At 39.9% G+C, this 17,442-nt stretch overlaps 1 protein-coding gene across 13 annotated transcripts in view; it reads right to left on the reverse strand.

Moving 5' to 3' along the window:
- Positions 1-17,442, reverse strand: part of MAST4 (microtubule associated serine/threonine kinase family member 4) — a 562,656-nt gene that overhangs the window by 281,956 nt on the left and 263,258 nt on the right. For 4 of the 13 annotated variants that reach the window (XM_082457025.1, XM_082457016.1, XM_082457028.1 and 1 more), the window contains one exon: positions 12,527-12,601. The exons of the other annotated variants lie outside the window; for them this stretch is intronic. In XM_082457025.1, coding sequence (XP_082313151.1) covers positions 12,527-12,601 — 75 coding nt within the window. The remainder of the gene's footprint in view (positions 1-12,526; positions 12,602-17,442) is intronic. 13 annotated transcript variants of the gene reach the window in all.

The raw sequence follows: 17,442 nt of genomic DNA on the forward strand, positions 1-17,442 counted from the left end.
ACCAAACTTCTTAAAAAGCCAGATTCCATTTTTACCCCCATACATGCTAAACAAGTTGGCATATGTTCCAAGCATTCCATAGTGTATCTTTTAAGCAGACCCTTTTTATCTCATGTAGCCTTCATTAAATTACAAGAGAAAAAGTATTTCTCACTAGGACAGGAATAATGCTAGATTTGTCATCTACTCTGTTTTCATTCTATATTTCTCTCAGTCTACCTTTCATCAATAAATAACAGTGTTGCTCTAACTAAAAAGTGTGGAAAATTCTGATTGAATTTTCTACTTCAGAGTACACAAAATCATTCCATCTAACATGCTGTGTTAGAAAATCTATGCCCTATTCTGACCTCCTGTTGCAGCCTATTTCAAGTATTGGTGATGCACCGTATCACACTGCATGGCTGGTGAAGGACAGTAAACATATTGACTGAGAAATGTTTTGAAAAAAACCTCTATTCCACCTAGATCCTGGCTACTGTCAAAAATCAAAAACATGTTTGCATTCTGTCTGTGCAAGAGCATGACAGAGTTCTCAGAGAAATTCCCACAATAAGTGACACCAGCTACTTGCCTAATTCTCCATCTAAGCAGGGCCATACAAGGCGGGGGCTGGGGGAGAGGGAGCAAGAGTCAGCCCAAATAATATACTCAGAGGCGCAGGGGAGAAGATGTTATTAACTGTGCCCTTCCTTTCACCTATTTGCAAGGTTAAAACAAAATTTAGTGGAAGAGATTACCACCGCAGTGCGAAGGCACAACTCAGCCAGCAGGCAAGGAACACATGGAAGGAAAGGTAATATATTGATTGACCTTTCCTTCCAATTGCAGTCTAGGCAGCTTGCTGTCTTTTTTCACTGGGGGGGGATGTGACAGCTGACCTAGCCTATTTTCCTGGACTAGCAAACTGGGACAGTCCTTGGACAAGTGAGGCTGAGACCAGTACACACCTACAATGGCAGAGCACAACATTAGCTCTGTCCTAAGTAGCAGGCCCTAAGTATAATGCTGTAATCTTCTGGATTAGAGCTCTTCCTCCCTCCAAAAATGCTAGTTTCCTCACCAGAAAACAGTGGGGAAGACGTTTCCCAGGTGTAGAGAGTGGCAGCCAATATGAATTATTCATATTTCTTGAAATAAAGAGCAACAGGTCCATTTAACTCAACATTTCCCAAAGAACTTTGCTAATGGGTATTGACAAGAAAAACTTAAAAGTTCCTTTGTAAAAGTTCTGTATTCAAATAAGTTTGAGAAACACCTAATACAGCTCAGAGAATTTACTTACTGCAAGATTTCCCCAAGATTTTCTAAATTATTGGCATTTTATTTAACAAGATCAAGGGCCATGGTCTGCAGTGTTCCCCAAATTAATGGAACCATGGAACACTTTGGGGAAAACATCACTGAGGCACATACACAGAACAAGCTTTGAGAAATGTAAGTTTAACTGAGCCTTTACTTCAGTACAATGATAGGATGACCATAAGAAAAGCAGAGACCAAATCACTGCCATGCGATACACCAGTGACTGCATTTAGTAACTGAATTTCACAGTCTGGTATTGTACTCTGATGAAAGAGGTAGGTGCCTTACACTGTAATTCAATCAAGTGTCCCCTGGTATACCTTGAAAGACTGCACAACAATTCCAAGAGAAGACTGAAAACAACAGCTACATAAACAAATCCCTCGTGCACAACAGTGATCAAATCGCTAAAGAAATAAACCCAAGGCATAAAAACACATGACTACCATGCCATAGGTCTACAGTTCATGTGAAAGATACACCCAGGAAATAAGGACTATTATCACAGCCATGTGTTTCTAACAGTGACAGAATAATACAACTAAGCCCCTATTTATGAATGGTTAGGCTTACCTTTGTTCCCTTTTCCCCACTGGCAAATTCCCTGATCTCCTTGGACAAATCTCCTCTTTCTGAGACTTCCACTTCCATTCAGGAAGTAGACAATCACAAGAGACCATTACTCTCAATTACATGTGTGAAGATGTGAAGAAAAGCTAGAAATGAAAAGTACGTTATCACTTTGTCTGGTTCCTCTCTTACCCATCTATGGCACATTCCTCCTCCTCCTGACATTCCACCATGATAGTCATGGGCCTTTTCCTTCAAGAGTTTATCACTCTGGAGTTCCCTTTTTAGGTTTACTTATGCCCTTAGCTTTTTAAATTATTTTTTAAAGTATGATTTTGTAGCTTACACAACTTGTTTTGACTGTGAAGATAACAACAATGGTCTCTTGTCATTGTCCACATTCAAAGTGGAAGAGGAAGCCTGAGAAATAGGAGATGTTGCTTTTTCATGTGTTTATAATTCTGAGTAGGTGCCAAACATTTTGAATGAAACAACAGTAGAAATTGAGGTAAATAATATTTAGCTCCAGGAAAAGGTGTGTCTCTTCTATGCCACACCACTTGAGTCAGGGTGATGAGTCATTCTGCTCACTACCTGAACTGTGCAGGTACTGTTGAGATCCAAGGTCAAGAAAAGAAACCAGCAATACAAACAGATGTGGAGATAGCCAAGATCTTGATGTTACCAGACAAAAGACTCAAAAATAACTATGCAAAAGGATACAGTGGCAAAGATGTGTGACAACATGAATGAAGACATGGCAAATTTCACTAGAGAGATAGAAACTATTATAATAATAAAGAACAAGAGGAAAAGCTGAACTGAAAGATACCAGAGTGAAATGGACTTACCAGCTGACTGAGCAAAGCAAAAGAAGGGATAAATAAAGTTTAAGTCGAAATGACAGAAATTATCCAAAACGAATCACCAAGAGAATAAAGCATAAAGCAAAAACAAAAAAGAGTGTCTAAGATCTGTGGGACAATATCCAACTGCCTAACATAGGTACAAATGGAGCCCCAGAAGGAGGGGAGAGAAAATGAAGTAGAAGATATATCTGAATAGATAAGGGCCAAAAGCTTTCCAAAAAAATTGATGAAAGGCATCAATCCACATATCCGAGAGGCTCAGTGAATTCCAAGCAGAATAAATACAAAGAAAATCATACTTGGGCACATCTTAGTCAAATCTCTTTTTCAGGCAAGAAGCAGATAAATATGTGTGAGATAGTGGGAAGGGAGAACTTATCAAAAAAAAATTAACTTGAAAAAATGTTAAAACAAGCAATGGTGTTATCAAGATAATCAAGCCAGTTACAAAAAGATACCATGGTCTCCAAGCATTGGCCAGCAAGTGTGTTTGAGGTGCTCAGGTTGCTCTTCTCAGTACGGTCAGCAAAGAAACTACTTCCAAAACCCTACCAGAATCCATAGAACCCCCCCGCCAGGCAAAATAAGGGTTGCCTAGCTAAATGTTTAAATTACTTTTATAGAGTTGCTGGTTATGTTTTGATTTGTTTTTCTTTTTGCCTAGGGGTAGAGGGGTATAAGGATACAGAACAGGATACAGAAGTCCTTGAAGGCAAAGAAAGAATTTCAGTAATTCTTCATAAAGCTAGAGCTAAACTGGATAACCTGTACTTAACCCAACTGATGATCTTTTCACCTCTAAATTAAAAAGATTTCCTACACCCTTCCTCAAACAAATTGCTAATCTCATCTTGGCCAATTGCCTGTTACACAAGTCTTTGGTAAGCACCTACTCTGATGACTCTGAGAAAAGTCAACAAATGTAATTCACCAGTTTTTTAAAGCCCTTGAAAAAAAGAATCCACCTAAGAACAAGACAGGTTGGGCTGTAACAATTCACCTATGCCTACTTAACCTTTGCCAGCTGAAACAAAAAAAGAGAGAGAGAGAAAACTGCTACAAAAATCTGTGTTAGGAAAGAGAAACGGGCCAAATTAAATAGTTCTTTCCCCTCAATATTTTCAGTCACAACATTTAAATGGCCTTAAAATAGAAATTCCAGCAACTAAAATATTAAAAGCCAATGATTATGGTTTTTACACTTGTTCTTTACCTCTATTTTGAAGCCCAATCCCATCCTTTTCTTAAAAACAAATATTTACTGGATAATGAATTAGCATGTTGGCAAGTAGTATCAGGAAAGAAATGCAACTTTGAAAACAAAAATAGAAATTTAAAACATTCTGAAAACTGCTACAAGGGTAACCCAGGGGTCTGCTGGGGTGCTGGTAATGCTCTGTGTTTTAAATCTTGATGTTGTTACCTGGGTATAGTCAGTGTGTGAAAGTTCATTGATATCTACATTTTTTGGATATGTGTTACTCTTACAGAAAAAAAAAATCACTCAGATCTTTGGAATAATATCAAACTTAAAATATCTGTACTTTTCTGTATATATGTTACACCTCAATAACAGGATTTTTTTTTTTTAAAGATTAGGGAGTGATTCTTCAAAAGGCAGCAGGCTATACTCACCTTCAAGCTTAAGCACTAAATCCCGTAAATGCCTGGCCACAAAATGGCCAAATCGTTCAGTATGAGTTACCGGAACTGAATTCCAAAGGCATGTTTTAGCCCTGTAATTTTGAATGCTTCAATACTGTGTTTACATTATACATTATACACAGAATCATGGAAAATAAATAAGTGGAATCCACTTTCTGTAGAATTACTTGTATGTATCTGAGTAGAGAGATGTTCGGCTGAAAAAATTGGGGTGCCCTTTGTCCACTTTTCAACTGAATTGTTAGGGCTCTAGAATTCTGTTAAAGCCAACAGAGAAATACATCATTGTAAACTGGGGGGGACACACAAAGGAACAGTAAGGAAAATGAATGCTTTTCAGATAGTTTTGCAGCATTACGTAGGACCCTAGTGCTGTGGAGTCAGGTGGCAGGAGAGTGGGGTATAGGTCAAAGGAGGTCTCTGGCACAGGAGGCAGAAGAACATCACCACGGCTACTGTGGTTGCCTTCCTTTTGAACCCTGAGAAATGCCGCTCAGTACAGGGTGTCGCCCGGGAAAGGGCGGAGCGCCTCCTAGATGGTGGTGCAAAGGGCACGGTGTGGTGGCTAAGCGCACGGACTAACTGGGCTTCCCCGTGTACTAGCCCTGGACCTCCTGCAAGTGATTTAACTTCTCTGTGCTGTCTGCCAAAGGCAGTGAACTGTGCACAGGTGTGCCAGGTGGACAGATCATGTTGTAAGTGTAGCCCCAAAATGCAACCTCAGACTCAGCCTGAACCTGAAGGGAACTGATCGTTTGGAATATGGGAAAACATTACCCTTCGAGTGTGATGTACAATGTCATAGCTTTGTCCTGTAAGCTGACAACTGCAGTCCATAGGAGTTTAGATTGAACATCAAAGACATGGAGTTAAACAATGACCAGAAGAGAGGTGAAAATTCATTTACCTGTCCATTCAAGGCCTTCCTGATGATCCACACCATGTAGGTGTTTATCTATTTATGTCTAAGGCCTGCAGCTCAATCTGTTTTATCCTTTGATAACGTGAGTTTGCCTTGAACTCATTGAGAGACTTTTTGCTTTCCTTCACGAGTGGTCTGTGCCCTCCACTACTGGTAATGGAAGCAACTAACTGTGGTAAAAATCGAGAAAAGGTAGAGGGTTTTTTCCTACACCTTAGAAACACCCAAAACCTGTAGCAATTTTTAGAATCTCTGACTCTTCTATTGTTTTCACTTTTAAAGGCTTATGTTTTTCACGATGTTGCTTTCCAGCAATCCTAACTTCATGCCCAGTAAAAGTGACAGAAGTTTTGGTTTTTCAGGTTTACCCACTGTGTTTCGTTCCTGAACCTGGGTGCTGGTCACACAGGATTGTCCAGTTTGTGGAAATTCATCAAGCTGTACGCTTGTGAATGTATGTTGTGTTTCAATAAAATGTTTTATACACATGCGTACACACCCAAGTACACGCAATTTTTTAAAAAAATTGGCAGCCTCCACAAAAAGGAAGTAGTTGCAACTGCCAGGCATGGTCCAAGGGCACCACGGGTGGAAAGGGTCTGGTCCTCCTTCACCACTTCAGCTATGTCCATCACAGGCAGCCAGGCAGGATAGTTAAGAACAGGGATCCCAAGAGCCAGACCGACTGGGTTCGAATCCCGGCTCCCATTTTACTGTAGCCGTGCGATCCCGTGCAAGCTTCAGTGGCCTCACCTGCCAAATGGCCATCAACAGTACCGCCCTCCTGAGGACGCTGTGAGGAGTAAAGTTGTTAGTCCTGTGTGTACAGAACCTAGAACCAGGCGGACATGCGTCAGGGCTGCAGAAGGGTCAGCGGCTCCATGATTTGTAGGAGCACTGCTTCCATTCCCAGAGACTTCTTGAAGTCTCCCTTATACCATATTTCTTGGCCTATCTACCTACTTTCATGTGGGGAGATTCAAGTGTACAGGAGAGGGTAGGGTTAATCATACTCCTCAGACAGAGAATATTATTCCCACTCGTCAGTTTATTTACTTGCATACCTAACTTTCGACACCCCTTCCCTGTCTCCAGCCCACCTTTCTAACGTGCCTGATGGATATTCAGCTATTTGTACGAGCTCCCGGAAAATGCAAGTTGTATGATGTGCATGTATTTTTAATCGACATTACCAGCATGGTCGTAAAGCACTGAATTTGTTTAAGCTCTGTTTTTCCACATAGTAATACATTTTAGGCTCCATCCACATTGCTGCTTGCCCCTTCAAGGCTGCTGCTTCTAACTGCTGGATGTTATGTGACGTACCCTGTTTTTCCAATCACTCTCTCAACTGCCTACACCCACAACATCCCCAAACTTTCTGGGGTAACAACAATGCTGCAAGAAGTATCTGTGTCCTCCAACAGCGGCCAGTTCTTTTGGATCGGGATTGGTGGGTCATAGGGCAGACTGTGTCTAGTTTAACTAAGAACTGTCATTTTACTACCCAAGACAGCCCGATCACTCTACGGAATGTCTGCACCAGACCATTTCATTATAAGAACAATCTTAATGAGGTTATCCCCCCGCGGTATGGATGAGGAAACAAGAGACTCTGCCTCGGCCACACAACTAATACACAGAACTTGAGAACAGTCTGCGTGATGGCAAAGCCCGCCTGCATCCCGTCAGGGACAGCCATACAGGAGCATCCCTTCCATGTCACCTATTCCCTCCATTCCGGTCTGGCCCATCACATTACCTTGTGAATTCTCCTAATGTTCACGCCCATACTCAAGGTTTAAAAAGCCTTTTCTGGGACTTCCCTGGTGGCCCAGAGGGTGGCACTCTGAGCTCCCGATACAGGGGGCCAGGGTTCAATCCCTGGTCGGAGAACTAGATCCCGCATGCATGCCGCAACTAAGAGTTTGCATGCTGCAACCAAGTCCGCATGCCACAACTAAGACCAGGAGTGGCCAAAATGAATAAATAATAAATAAATTTTTCTTTTGAAAGCCTTTTCCTTCTTTCAGGGCCCTGATGAAAACCCACCGGCTCCAGGAAGCCTTTTCTGACTGTGGCTCACAGATGTCTTTTGGTTCAAAATCAATGCCCCTCTGATATTGTTTACCAAACAATTGATTACTGTCTCTGCATTATTTCTTTGCCAATGACATTACATTCTTGAAGGTAAGAACTAAATCCTACAAGTTATATTCCTCCATGCCTACCACACAGCTGAGTATATGACAGACATTCAAAAATAAGTATAACTGTACAGACTTTTAACAATGCAGACATTCTACCTCAAGGATCATCTAGTCCTAAGCCCTTATCTTACAAGACGGAAAAAAAAAATCCTCAAAAAGTTAGATAATGATTACCTGATAACCATAGTAAGAGTAATCATAATTTAAAGGATAGCTACAATTTTTCTGGCACTCATTAAGTGCCTATCTATGTGGTAAAAACTTTTCATACATTCTCTCATTTACTCCTCAAAACAATCTCATGAGGTGGATATTATTTTGTTCTCAGATGAAGAAACTGAGGCTTTCTCAGGGTGATTAAGTAACTGCCCCAAAGTCATAGCTATTAAGTTGCAGATATGAGATTCACACCTACTTTAGCTGGGACCAAAGGCAATTCATAGATGGCTGATGTACAAACAAACAAACAAAAACTATAAGCTGCCTCAAAAATTTCTGTCATCAATGTATCACCCCTAAAAGCCTTTGCAAAAAAAGTTTACGTAGTACAACATTTTATATGACTAAAATATTCCCAGAATAATTATGGCAACCAATCTTCCCAGCCCCTTCCCCATCTTTCTACCTCCTTAAATATAGTAACAAGTATTACATCCTCCAAAAGAGAAGAAATTATTCTTTAACACTTCAAATTCCTGGGACTAGGAGGGTGTTAATTACCATCCAGAAATTCAAAGCATAATAAGGCTCAAAAATGTAGATATTTTAAAGCCTATCCCCTTAGTACTTGAAAAATCAACCTATTTTCTTTTGCTCTTATAGAGAGAAACACAATTCCACGATTTCCATGGCTTCTATTCTACATCATCTTTGCAACTATGAACTCTGGTCAATGCAGCCTCTTGCCCCCTCTGAACAGTGGGTTTCTAAGGTCTCAGAGACATTTACTCTTCAGAGAGATAAAAATGAAAAAAGGATCAATCCTAAAAGGTTTATAGTAGTGAGAAAAGAAGACCATCTGCTCTGAGATAGCTCTGGGCTGATTTTCCCAGCAGGGGAGCCCAGGTTTTATAAACCTTATTCTCATTAGAAAAAGGTAGAGAAATCGCTGAGAATTAGTATAAAGGATTTTCAAGCCCTAAGGCATATTGAAACAATGTATCTTAGAATTATATGCAGGGTTTTGGTTAGCTGGAATATCTGTCCATTTGGGGAGTTTGGTTTGTTTTTTAAGAGGATAGAATGTTACAGCACTTTCTGGTTTTGAAATGTATTAGATGCTATGCCCACCGCTACTTACTGTCACATGCTCAAAATTTCAATACAGTCTCCATGAACCTATTTATTCTGGATCAGCAAAGCTTCCAATGAAAAATGACAGTTCATCTAGAATAAATCTTCATTATTCTTTTATGCTGAAATGCCAGGAGGTTTGAAAACTAATCCTCTGTACACTCTTGTGTTATCTTCTGTCCACCTCCTGTCTCCCCAGATCGTGTCCCCGACGCTCCCATATCAAATTGATTTTTATTTAACAGAAGCCTTTACCAGCTCCACAAATAACTGCTCTGTGGTCTTTGAACTATTATTCCTATTGCCCGTTTTCTTCATTCTTTGTTCATTTAATGTGTTACAGCATTCATACTGGGGGTAGACAGGTGAGCATATTCTCCAAACAAAAGACATTTTAGAAATTCCCAGTGGACAAGTTTAGCCAATCAGAGGTACATTACTTACCTTTGATTTCTCCCTAACTCTTTAACTCTTATTCAAATAAAACAGGTTTAAAAGCTTGTTTTCCTATACTCAAAGCACTTTCGAAGGCTTTCGAAGACTAAGATTAAAAAAATGCAGGCTAGGGCTTCCCTGGTGGCACAGTGGTTGAGAATCTGCCTGCCAATGCAGGGGACGTGGGTACGAGCCCTGGTCTGGGAAGATCCCACATGCCGCGGAGCAACTCGGCCCGTGAGCCACAATTACTGAGCCTGCGAGTCGGGAGCCTGTGCTCGGCAACGAGAGGCCGCGATAGTGAGAGGCCCACGCACCGCGATGAAGAGTGGCCCCCGCTTGCCACAACTAGAGAAAGCCCTCGCACAGAAACGAAGACCCAACACAGCCATACGTACATACATACATAAATAAAAAGAATGTAAGCAGACAAAAATAGCATTAAAAAAATAAAAAAATTAAAAAAAAAATGCAGGCTAAAAAAAAAAAAAGCCAACTCCTTGAGCAGAAAATGAACACCTTATTTCTGGTCCATATTTTCCCCCACAGCTTTAAAGTAATTAATTCTGTTTTAAAAATTAACATCCGTTGAAGACACTGATAGAAGACCACCCAAAAATAATGCCTTGCAAGTCATGAGAAAGGATGCCGTTTGTAGAAGGATTTTAGGATTGAGAAATGCTATTCAAACATCTCAGACTAAACGGTGAAGTATCTAGTTATAAATAGCCTTGATGGAAAAGAAACATAATTCCATAATTTGATTAAGGGAACATTTAATAAACTCTCATTTAATAGAAGAGAAAACCTTGAGCAATGGGGGCTCAGTGATAAGTGGCTGCCCACGGCCATAGAGCTGGTGTATGCCAAAGCCCAATGTACAGCCCAGTCAAGGATATTCTTCCCGCCCCGCTGTATTGCTAATGGGAAACTAAGTATCTCTACTTGATCACACTTCTTCCCAGATTACAATGCCGACGCAACAAAACCAGTGTTCTCAACAGATTTGGCAGCTGGTTTACTGTAAGTTGGTACTGACCCAGGGTTTTTTTTTTACTACAACTCAGATTATTGAGTTGAAGAAAATACAGTGCAGATTCTAAGCACCAATGTACTTATAACAAAAGGCCACTGGCTACACTGGTGCATATTTCCATTTTCTATTTGTTGTCCAAGTAACCTATCCACACAAGAAATGTGGTTTCCCCCATCAGTTCCTAATATTAGGGGAAAAATTTAGGCCTTTCTCAAATTCCTAGTCCTGCAGTATTTGGGGGAGGAAAGGATTTGACCTTTAAAGCCTATTTGTTAACACTGGCTGAACCTATTCACACAGCACATTAAGGCACCAGACATTTTCTTTATAGCAGTTTAATGAGTTCCTCTTAGAGTGTGTCTAGAAAAAGAAGCCATGATTCTCACTCAAGACAAAATGGAACAACAGAAAGACTCAACAGAAGAAACTCAGGTAATTTACAGTGTAATGTACAACTGTTTGCACGGGTGAGGCACAGCATTTCTGAAAATGCCAAGCAGAATGAAATGAACACAGGAAAAGAGAAAGAGGAGGAACAAAAGCACACGCTAAGTTGAGTCCTTAAAACACCACTGACCAAGAGGTACATGCTGGGTGTAATAGTGGGATTAACCACTTCAATAAGCGGTTAAGCACATTAACAGTGTGCTTAACCACAGGATGTTTTAGTGCCTCATTAATGAAAACTCTTAGGCGGGGTCTGAGAAGGACCTGGTGTACTCTGAGCTGTGCTCTACTTTAGCAAGATTCACATGATGAATCCATTCACCTTATTCAGAGCTAGTTTATTTTTTTCCCTCACATACTAACAGAACTTTCATAACTTCATCACAAGGATCCTGAGCCAAAGTGAGTTGTCTGGAGCTTGGGTGTGGGGGGCACCCCAGGTACTTAATAAATGTAACAAAAGGCTATGACATTTGGAGTCCACTTTCAAATACTGCCACACAGGCAGTGTGATATTATGTACTGGTTAAAATTATATCCTATACCCAGTCAGTAGTCCTGATCAGGATTGACTCTCCCTCCCCCAGGGTGGTCAACTAGCATTACATCAGAGGTATCTGTATCTCAGTCACACCCGAGATTTCGCTAATTGGCATACTGAAATGGGTTTTCATTGCCGAAATCAAGCTCAGTGTTCTCAGGATGTTAGAAACAGGCATTCATTGTTGAAACTAGCGGTATTTAAGGTAAGTGAATCGGCAAAGTCAATTTAGAGATATTCTCTACCCTTGCATGAGCAGCGCATAAGAATCTATGAAGGTCTGTAACTTGGACCCTTAGGACTGGCACCCGAGGCCCAAGTATTCAATGGCCTTATGTCCAGCAGCTGGGGCACAGAAGCCCCATTGCATGATGCCCACCATAAAAATGAGAGAATCCTGCCTCCGGAAAGTTGTCAGGTCATCAACCTTAAGTGGAACCTTCCAATGAGATTTGGCTGGAGCACTTAAAAGGCATGAGAGCAGGGACTTCACTGAGTTTATAGGACAGGCTGCAGGAATGCTTTGTGCCTGTTTGCCAGGAAATGTCTGTTTAATAAAAGTCTGTGTGCAGCAGAGCTGGCCTGCGACTTACTTGAGCTGTGTGGGAACAGCAAATCCTTGCTCAAAACCTCAGCCACTTTTCTGTAGACCATAAGAGTTGGGCATGACCAAAATGACTTAAGACTATTCTCAACGAATACATCACACGTGCAACTGCTGTGCTGGAGCCCACCCACACCAGCTTGGTAAATTTCCAGGAATTTTACAAGCCAGTTGTTAAATAATTGATTAATTGATTAAAAATATCTAAACTTCCAATGAAATACATTATATTGAAAACAAAGGTAAGAGATACTCAAAATTGGTTCACTTCCTAATTTTCTGCTATATTTTAACTAGGATTTGTGTCAATTGGATCTGTATATGTTAGAGCTCCACTGGGCATCTCTTCTCAGCTCTGAAGTCGCTTTTGTCAAACTGCTGTCTGAAATTGGTTGTGGTGGGAGTATTTACACCACAGAAACCAGCAGGTGCTACTTATCAGGGCTTTGCTTGTTTTCAGGTCTGGTGATTCAACGCCAGAACTCCCTTGGTGTGAACGGCCTTCGATGAATAGAGAAGACTTTGCCTCCTCTAAAGCCTTCAAATACACCAGCATAAATAAAAACCCACAACACCCTTTTCCTCACAAGGACCACACCGCCATGCACCATGCGACAGGACACACTCACTTTTGAAGCAGCTGGGTCCACTAGTCTCTGGCGATGTCGGGCTGAGTTGAAATGGCTCTTCGGAGGCTGCCCTTCCTGACAGGGAATGGAAGATGGGGATGAACGAGGTGGGAGAGGAGAAGGTGGGGCGTGGGATGATGGGAAAATGGTCGGAAAAGGGAGAGGGACAGCATTTAACGGCACTGTACTTGTCTGTTTCAGCTAAAATCCAACAATAAAAAGACATGACACGATTTTCCCCCACAAAACCACATGCCACGTGCAAGCCATTTTATTAAAAATAGCCTTGTATATGCATGTGTGTGATAAAGTCATGAACACAGCCCAGTATCACATTTCCCATCAAATCTGCACTTTCCTGTTACCTGATATTGCCCCTAATTATATTTCAAGAATACTAAGGAAAACTGGAGCACGATTTCCCTGAACATGAAGTCAATCTTCCTAGAATAGCAGAAGACAGTAAGGGGCATTCTTAGACTTGCCGCCCATTTGGATATCACCAAAAAGACACGGAAATCACCGTCTTCCCCAAAACCATGAAAACTCTCTTGCCTCAGAAGCTCCTCTCTTCTTCATAGTGGCAGAATTCCTGGTGTCTGAAAGCCACCAAAAACTCTGCCCCTGAATGCAGTTAAATTTTATTGGATCGAACAGAGATTGAGCATTAAGTTTATAACCTAACCTGTGTAGAAGAGTGGTCGTTTCCTTAGACAAACCCTTGTATATATATTGGACAAATGGATCACGCAGAAAGACTTAACACCTCCCATCACTCATTCCATGTCAAACACACACAAACACACACACACACACACACAAACCCAAGCAACTGTGTTTTAAAGGAAAAGTCTGGAATAGGGACCCCCATGAATGGTATAGAGTTTCACTTCTCCATCTTTCAAAGTTGGATAACAGTAAACAAGAATCTAAGAAGCAAGCACAATACACTGTGAGCACTGACTTCAGGGATGGGGAGATGAAAGCAACAGAGAGACGGTCTCAGAAAACTCCTGGGCGTAAAGCCCCTGGTCCAAGTGAGCATCTACCTAGGGAGTGAAATATCTGTCAGATGAGTATTAGCATCTGCTCACAGAGGAGAGTGAAAAGACTCTACTTAGGTAAAAATGCAATGTCTGTATTATAATACTTGAGAATTCTTCTCTTTTTTTCTTCTAAGAGTAACAGCTCTGTTACTTTTAAGACATGGATCAATCACACCCACTTGAATTGCCAACAATCACTGCTTCGGTATCCAAAGTATAACGCTTACCTTTCAAAAAGGAAATGTCATAAGTAGCAGATTGCATGTCAGGATTATGTTTTTCCTACTAACTGCCCTGCCAACACGCATTCTTTCCCTACCCTCTTCTGAAAAAAATGCAAGGCAATAGTTTTAAATCTCGGTTGACCTAGAAAATGTACCAAAGCTTTGACAGCAGAAATTGTTCTCATTAATTCACTGAATATTTGGCAAAACAAAACAAACAAAATTGAGTATGATTTCCCATTCAATAGAATCAATAGATTTTACATGAGAAATAGTTTTTTTAAATCAGATTATTTATTTAGCTTGATTTGAAGCCTCCTTTAAATTTAATGGTTTATCAGAAAGTGGTTTAATGCTTTTTCTCCTAAAAAAAAGTTATCAGATGTAAATAAATACTTATCCTCATTAATATATCTCGAGAACTATCTGCCCTTATCAACCTCCCTATGGAATGATTACAACCAATTTAAGAGTTCCAGTGCACAGTGCCAGGTTCCCACTCATCAGGAAAAAAATTAATCTTGGAGTTAAATACACAATTACAGTCAATGTGCAAATTAACTAAATCCTGAGCCTGTGGTTTATTGCTTTTCTTCTGACTTCAAGGTGAAAAATGTTATATATTTTTTAATTAGCTAATTGCACCATGAACTCAGCAGGGGGCAGATGTAGATATTAAACTGAGACTCTCAATCTTAAACTCCCATTTTGTGAAAGGCTGGTTTAAAGAGAGCAAGCACATCCTTCAAGGGGAATGGAGGGGCCAGGTGGGTTTTTAAAACCTGGTCTCCACTTTGTCTCATTTATTATGAAGTACAATGACTCTGTAACAATAGTCTGCTTGTGATGAACAAATAGGCCTATGAGATAATCAATATATTTACACAGATTCCAGTAATACATCTTAATAGAAACCAAAGAACAGCCTGGAGGATTAATGTCATTTTAATGAATTGCTTATGGAATAGAAATAAAGGGATTCTGAACAGCTCAGAGCAAGTTTTTCTCCATATGACTCATGTCTTAAACTCATCTTAATTTTCAAAAATAGTCACACTGTATGTATTCTGTTGTTGACAAAAAAAATTGGTGGTGGTCGGTGGCTTGTGTGTTCTAGAGTTACTGAGGCTTTGTAGAAAGGTGGACGGACATAGCTATGTCCTAGATAGGAACCCTTGAGAAGAATTTAATTCATTAGACACTGGACATGTCACCTTCTTCACTTTAGGGAGACCTTCATTTAAAAGCTTTCCTTTCTTATTACAGGCCAGATTCCCACATACAGCCAGGGAAGGTATCTGACCATAGCCAGCTCTATGAGTTCAATTGTGAAATATTTTACATTCTTTAAAAAGCAAACAGGGCCCTCAAAAATGCTATGGTAGGAAAGCAACATCCTTATATAAAAAATTTGTATGTATAGCTTTCCATGTTCAAGAAAAACATTACATTATATCTCTCAGGCCAACATTAAAGACAAAATTTGTGCCTTCATTTTCTTCCAAAATTCTTAGTCCCAAGAATCCATTTCTCCTCCTAAATGACAGCCTTCAGCCTCTGGTATCTGTTATTCCAGTCTGAGACATCAGTCTCCAGGTACCATTTACCTCCTGGCTAATGCCATCAACATCAGCAAAATAACAGATAGGACCTGGGTGGGCCTCACGGGGCTCTCAACTGAATGGCTTATTTACATATGTAAATAGGGGCTCTTTACTACCAGGGGAGGGGGCAGAAGGAGGAGGGTTGGATTCCTCACCATTAGTTTTGTGGAAACAGAAGCACATTATGTTGCTTAGGTTAACTTACCAAAATCATTTGCTGTGATCATCACCACTAATAAAAGTAACAGCCCTCAGTTATGTAAATAAACTATTGAAAGATGACAAAAGAAGTGTTGACATGTACATAACCTGGAAACTTAATGAGGCATATTTCATCTCCATGCTAAATGCTTTCATCAAGACTTCTGTTAAGTAAGTCATTTTAGAAATTATAAACTTCCCTTAACACTGCAGATCATACTTTTTAAAGAAATTATTGTTCCTTAAACATTACACATCTGATAGCGTAGTACTTTAGCCTAATTTGCATCACATAAACATATTTACAAGAATGTTCTGTGGAAATATTCTTGTAAATGATGTGTGTGTGAAATAATGGGTGCCCAATGAATTTAGTGGCTGACATCAGATTATTTAAATGCCTAACTCTTTAAATCAGGTATAAGTTACTCTATGTCAAAATTAGAGCCACAAGGAAAATTTTAAACTAAGTGTATCTATAATTTTGGCATTAGTTCCATTATTTTTTTTAAGAAATATATCATTAGACATTTCCAGCTAGATATTTTAATATAAGAAAAAAAAATAGAAAAATCACATAATTGTTTCAAGGGCTCCTAGAGGACTTCTTAAAAATCCATTCAAAGGAGTTTTAATTCTGAAAAGAATCACATGCATTCTTGGATAAGAATAAGCATTTTTACCCAACTCTGAGACATCCTTTTGTCTGAATAAATATATTTCACCCCCAATCGAAGCTCTTACTTAACACTATACTTAAGTACGTACAACAAAGCTACTGCAAACAGGCCCTGGTAAAGGCAACCTTGCACATCAATAAAGCAATTTAGGATCACGCAAAGGCAAAATACTCCATGAAAATAAATCAATTGGAAGAATTCACAAGCTGGGGAGATCTAACAATTACCAGGTGTATCAAAATAGGGATCAGACACCCAAATGAACATGGAAGAAATGTGCTAGAATACATTTTCGACGATGATATCATAGGCTTCTAAAACTACAGAACAAATCCCACAGTAATTTATGAAAACCTTCATAATTCATAACCTTGTAAAGATGAAAGTACATCATGTTTTTCTTGTCTCTTTTCAAACCCAGGTTTTTCAACTTGGCTCAAAAGGAGAGTCACCAAAATAGGATAGGGGAAGGGATATTCCCACCTATGAAAGCAAACCCAGTGACTTTCTAACTTCTCACTGTGATGCTCATTGAGAAATATATTTTGCGTCATGAAACAATGCCTCCCAATACTACCAGCAATGCACTCTATTTTCTGATCTAGTTTAGCCCCTTTTTAAACAAACGCTGGTCTCTACTACTAAATTGATGATTTGACCTGCAGTTAAAAAACAGACCAAGGAAGTGTTCTTCAAGGGTCATGAGGGGACTTCCCTGGAGGTCCAGTAGTTAAGACTCTGTGCTTCCACTGTAGTGGGTGTGGGTTCTACTAAGATCCTGAAAGCCGAGGGGCGTGGCCCGCCAAACAAAAGAAACTTTCATGAGATAGGACTCACCTAGTAACTCCTTACAAATGCTTTAGGCTGTGTCCTAAACTTCGGTCATTTATTTTTTCCCCATATCCATGTACTATGTGTACTATTACATCCACTGCATATACTATTCATTTCTTAATTGCTTTCTTTAAAAAGATGACTCTGGTTTTTAAAAACTTCTATACTTCAATTTTTAATGATGGTTTAAGTAATAACATCTTGAAATCATGACTTGGCTGTGCTAGTTACATTTTTTCTACTATATATTAAGAAAAGCACATTAAACATTATATAAAAACATCTGCGTACTGACTAGAATCATCTGTGTGCAACCTGTAGTGTCCA

The sequence above is a fragment of the Balaenoptera physalus genome (assembly GCF_965194825.1).
Source record: "Balaenoptera physalus genome assembly, chromosome: 3".
Taxonomy (NCBI): Eukaryota; Metazoa; Chordata; class Mammalia; order Artiodactyla; family Balaenopteridae; genus Balaenoptera; species Balaenoptera physalus.